Source organism: Pteropus vampyrus, unplaced genomic scaffold (assembly GCF_000151845.1).
Source record: "Pteropus vampyrus isolate Shadow unplaced genomic scaffold, Pvam_2.0 Scaffold435, whole genome shotgun sequence".
NCBI lineage: Eukaryota > Metazoa > Chordata > Mammalia > Chiroptera > Pteropodidae > Pteropus > Pteropus vampyrus.
In genome coordinates, this window is record NW_011889216.1 from 1063152 (window position 1) to 1068227 (window position 5076).

General features: G+C 53.9%; 1 protein-coding gene across 1 annotated transcript; it reads left to right on the forward strand.

The window, feature by feature from the left end:
* Positions 1-6: 6 nt before the first annotated feature.
* POU3F1 (POU class 3 homeobox 1) lies at positions 7-2370 on the forward strand. The gene has a single exon (XM_011381343.2). The coding sequence runs from the start codon at positions 387-389 to the stop codon at positions 825-827; it is 441 nt and encodes a 146-aa protein (XP_011379645.1). The 5' UTR covers positions 7-386; the 3' UTR covers positions 828-2370.
* Positions 2371-5076: the final 2706 nt, after the last annotated feature.

A 5076-nucleotide genomic window follows, 5' to 3' on the forward strand; every position in this document is an offset into this window, starting at 1 on the left:
TGCTGGCGGCAGGCGGCGGTGGCGCGGGGCCGGGCCTCCACCACGCGCTGCATGAGGATGGCCACGAGGCGCAGCTGGAGCCGTCGCCTCCACCTCACCTGGGCGCCCACGGACACGCACACGGACATGCACACGCCGGCGGCCTGCACGCGGCGGCGGCGCACCTGCATCCGGGCGGTGGTGGCTCGTCGGTGGGCGAGCACTCGGACGAGGACGCGCCCAGCTCTGACGACCTGGAGCAGTTTGCCAAGCAGTTCAAGCAGCGGCGCATCAAGCTGGGCTTCACGCAGGCAGATGTGGGGCTGGCGCTGGGCACGCTGTACGGTAACGTGTTCTCTCAGACCACCATCTGCCGCTTCGAGGCCCTGCAGCTGAGCTTCAAGAACATGTGCAAGCTCAAGCCGCTGCTCAACAAGTGGCTGGAGGAGACCGACTCGTCCAGCGGCAGCCCCACCAACCTGGACAAGATCGCGGCGCAGGGCCGCAAGCGCAAGAAGCGCACGTCCATTGAGGTGGGGGTCAAAGGTGCGCTCGAGAGCCACTTTCTCAAGTGTCCCAAGCCCTCGGCGCATGAGATCACGGGTCTGGCCGACAGCTTGCAGCTGGAGAAGGAGGTGGTGCGCGTCTGGTTCTGCAACCGGCGGCAAAAGGAGAAGCGCATGACCCCCGCGGCCGGCGCAGGCCACCCGCCCATGGACGACGTTTACGCACCAGGCGAGCTGGGGCCGGGCGGAGGCGGTGCATCGCCGCCCTCGGCGCCCCCGCCACCCCCGCCGGCTGCGCTGCACCACCACCACCATCACACACTGCCCGGCTCCGTGCAGTGACCCCGCGGGCCGGTCCCCTGCCAGCGCGCGGCGTGGCGCCGCGCGGCCTGTACTCTTTTTGTTCGGTTGCTTTGGATTTTACAAAAAGCCCAGAAACTTTCGAACAAAACCAAACACCCGGACAAACCTCTCCGGCGAGCGGCGAAGACGACGGATAGGCTGCGTGGCCCGAGCCCCGGAGGAGAGAAGGGAAGATCGGGACCGCGTTGACTCACCCCGGGCATCCGGCCCACCGCCTGCTCCCTGCCCCCATTCCCTCGATGACCCCCGCCCCTGCCCCCCGGGCTGTTCGGGGCCGGATCCCGGCAGCGGCCTCCCCACAGCGACAGGTAACGCGGTACGGGTTAGGGATTCCCCGGGAAAGAGGACGAAGAGAGGAGGGTTCCCCGTCGCTCTCCCCGGAGCGGACGCCCGAGCCTGCGAATCGAGGGTGGGGGACTGTCACTTTATTTGCTCCACGCCTCTTCTCTCCCGTAAGGATGGGCCATAACCCCCTTACTCTTCCTCCGGGCTTTGTTTTTTTACGGTTTTTATTTATTCATGGAGCCTCTCGGCTCCTGAGGTCCTTCTAACTCCGCCCGCGCCCTTAATTTAAATCGCTGTATACTGTATTTATCGGGGCCCCGGAGGGGAGGCCGCGAGAGCCGCGTCTGTGTATAAAAGCAGGAAATAGCCAAAGCTTTAATCTAGCCTAATTTATTTTTTCCCCTTACCTTTCCCTACACTACCCCAAAAGAGCAAAACAAACAAAAAACAAAAAAACAAAAAAACAAAAACAAAAACTAACAAAAAAAAAAAAATTCGAGTGTCCATTTTCGTTTCGTTTTATGCGAGCTCCAGCTCGGTTCCCGGCCACGCTGGAGGGATCTGCGCTCCCACCTACACCGGGATGGGAAGGGGCTTCAGCCCCGCAGCAGATTGACCACCGCACAGCAGGGCCCCCGCTCCCCGCAGGGCCCTGCCCCGCTGGCCACAAACAAACGAAACTTGGAAAAGTTGGAGGTATTTTTTAACCAGCTGTAGAAATAAGCCGTTCCCTGAGAGCCTTCTGCCTGAGTCCCTGCAGCTTCCGTCTGCTCCCTTTGCAGCCCCCTGGATTGCGGGATGCTGGGGGAGTCTAGGAAAGAAATTCCCCAAGTTTGGGGTGAAGTGGGAACCATGTAAATATGTGAGATATGTACACACTGGCGGGGAGAAGAAACATTTTGTGCTTGGTTTTTATTTTTGGTTTTCCGGGTTGCCCTCCTGTCCCCATCCCACAGGATTTTGTACACGGACTAATCCGAAAAAGATATTTTAATATGATTTCCAGATTTCTGACCCATCTCTATTTATTTTCTGATGTGTTTGGAGCTTCCCCCTTTCTCCATTTCTCGTTTGTTACAGTTTGAATTTAAATTTTGTTATTTTTATTATTTTTTGGAACAATGTTTTGGTGCATTCTCTTTGTATCTTTATTGCAAAAAAATAATGTAGACTGGGAAGTTCCCTTTATATTTATGTTATAGTAAATATTTTATTACTCACATAAACATGTACCCCAGGGCTGTGTCCTGTCCTCTTTACTACCAGGGCTGGGTCGGTTTGTGGGTAAAGTATCGGGATACCCTGGCTCACCTCCTATACTGGCCTCACTATTTTGGAGAAAGGTGACCACACAGACTTTCTTCCAGGCCAGTATCAGGACCGCCTGTTACTTGGGCAACAGTTGGGCCCCTTCCACCAGTGAATGAGTTTAGGGAAGATGAAGCTGCCTCTTGTCCCCTCCCATAAACAGACTATCCTGAGACCAGACCAGGGCCAGGACAGTGAACTACAGACACCACAGTGAATTTGGGTCAGCCCTTCCTCAGGCACAACTTGACTGCTCTTCTCAGCCAAGGAAGAACCCTGCATCGACCTGGACCGCCAGCCCGGCATCTTTGTGTCCCCCACCTGATACCTAACCCCTGACTTTAGTTTCACTCTGCACTCCACATGGGGTGTCTGAGCCAGTTTAACCATTCTGGAACCTGGGGCATCTGGAAGCTGGTCAGGCCCCACCAGACTGCCCTAGCCGTCTCTCCACCCACTAGCAAATGGTGCCCAAACCTACCTGGGTCCACTGCAGTGGTCTTGCAGGAGTTGAGTGGGCCTCAGGAGGGATCCTTACCTGTTTGCTTTTGCAAAACCTGTCCTACTTCTCAGCAAACAAACAACCTGCCTTAAGTTCTCTTGTAGAAGACTGGGGGTACAAACAACTGTGCCACTAAAAACCTTGCCATGCCCTCTCTAAGGATGGAGATACCCAAGGACCATCCCCCCCAGGGAGTGCTGCATATGCCTATAGGAGAACCCCAAGGCTGTGCAATCATGACCTGGGTGGGGGGCATAGACATCCTCAGACATCCCCCTCTCAAACCTTCAGCAGCAACACACCCCTTCCCTAAAGCCAGGATGGTGGAGGCAGATCTGGGTTCTGGGGCCGAAGCCCAAGACTACCCGTGTCTCAGCCAAGATCTTTTTCCTTTAAACCTACTCTTCTTAAAAACACTAATAAAATAGCTCTCCCTGTTTCCTCCGTAGATGGTTCTTTTCCCTTCTCAGGAGAAACCACATCAGGTCTCTCTGACTCTTCATGGAGACAAAGCTTGAAGACACAATCACTCGACTGGGGAAAAAGTTGTGTCCCCAGTGAGGGTGTCTGTGGCCCAGGGAAGCTACCCAAGCCAAGGCCTGTGAGAAGCCTTGGCTCCAGCCAACAGCTTCTAGGGCACCCGGAGAGGTGTTCTGAGGCCCCCGAATTGGGGATCCCTGGCTGGACTGAGGCCTCAAGATGATTATGCCATGCTGAGCGTTCCAGTGACTTTCTGCGCTCTGCCCGTCAATCTTGAGGGAATTGTCTCTGCAAGTACAAAGACCACCATGGTTTTCAAATCCTCAGCCTCTCACTCACTGCTCCTTTTTTTTCCTCCCTCCTTCAGTCCAGCCTAGTGAGCAATTAGCCCTGTAATTGGCACCCGTGTCCCAGCTGGTCCCCATACTGGCAGGCCAGTGAACCTCCCTGTGCTTCCTAAAAAGAAAGTCAGGAATTTACAGGCCGGCAGGGTAACAGCGTGGCCCAGAGCCACAGGCCACCCTATCTCGGTCTCTGATTTCCTGCTCCGCTAACTATAGATCTTCGAAGCAGTTTACTCTCCCTCCTTAATTCTCCATTCCTGGATTTGTCCCAGCTTCAGACCCTGGAATGGAAGCAAAGGAAGTTCAGAGCTCCCTGTGGCTTGTGTCGCCCTGAGCCTCAGCAGGTTTGGACGCTGGAAAGGGCGACCAGGAAGACAAGGCCTTTCACTGGCAGCTGACACCAATTGATTGATTGATTTCCTAATTGTCTGCTTAATCCTGTACAAGAGGGTGGATTTATTATTTAAGCAAGTCAACTCAAAAACAGCAAAAACAATGTGGCCTCCCAAGAAACAGCAGCAGCTGAAGAGTAGAACAAAAAAGATGGAAAAAAAAGTGGAAAAGGGAATGGAAGAAATCTCCCACTTTATGAGGATTTTGCTTAATGAGACACCAGCCCGGGACAGCTACCCAGTAACCAGCCCCTGGTTACAGAAGCCTCGCCACTCCCCAGGCTCCTTCCCCCAGTCTCCAGCCTGGGACAAGAGTGGGAACCACAGTACATTTGACCGTATAAGGAGAAGCCACAGGGAGAAATATTTTACCCCAGCATCTTATTCCCTGGGTAGAATAGAGTTTAGGAAAGGCACATTGCTGTAAGCTTGACCGAGCCATTTCTCCATCCATGTGTCTGTGGATCTATCTACCTGCTCACTCCTAGAACCTCAGACTTCCTTTCGTTCAAGAGAGGCAGAAGTTCCTAGCATCAACCTCCAGGAAGACCAAGCTTTCCCTAGCAGATTTGGAATTTTTTTATTCCATCTTCCTTTCTCAGTTGAGCAAAATTATTTTCTACGATCATGCGGACACAGATTCTGTTAGAGCTTTACTCTCCCCATGTGAACCTCTGTGTGTTGGTATATGAATATGTATACAGTGGTGTGAGCCACTGTGCCTGCTCCCTCCCAAAGGTAGGAGGGGGAAAAGAAAGTCTATACTACACTGCTAACGCCTTGAACTGGGAGAACATTTGCAGGGTGGGAGTTGGCCGACAACGGGGAAAGGGAAGGTGGCCATAGTGGTCACCTGTGATCATCAAGGCAAACCCAGAAGGTGCCCTGTACTGTACCTCAAGGATGCCCACTTCTTG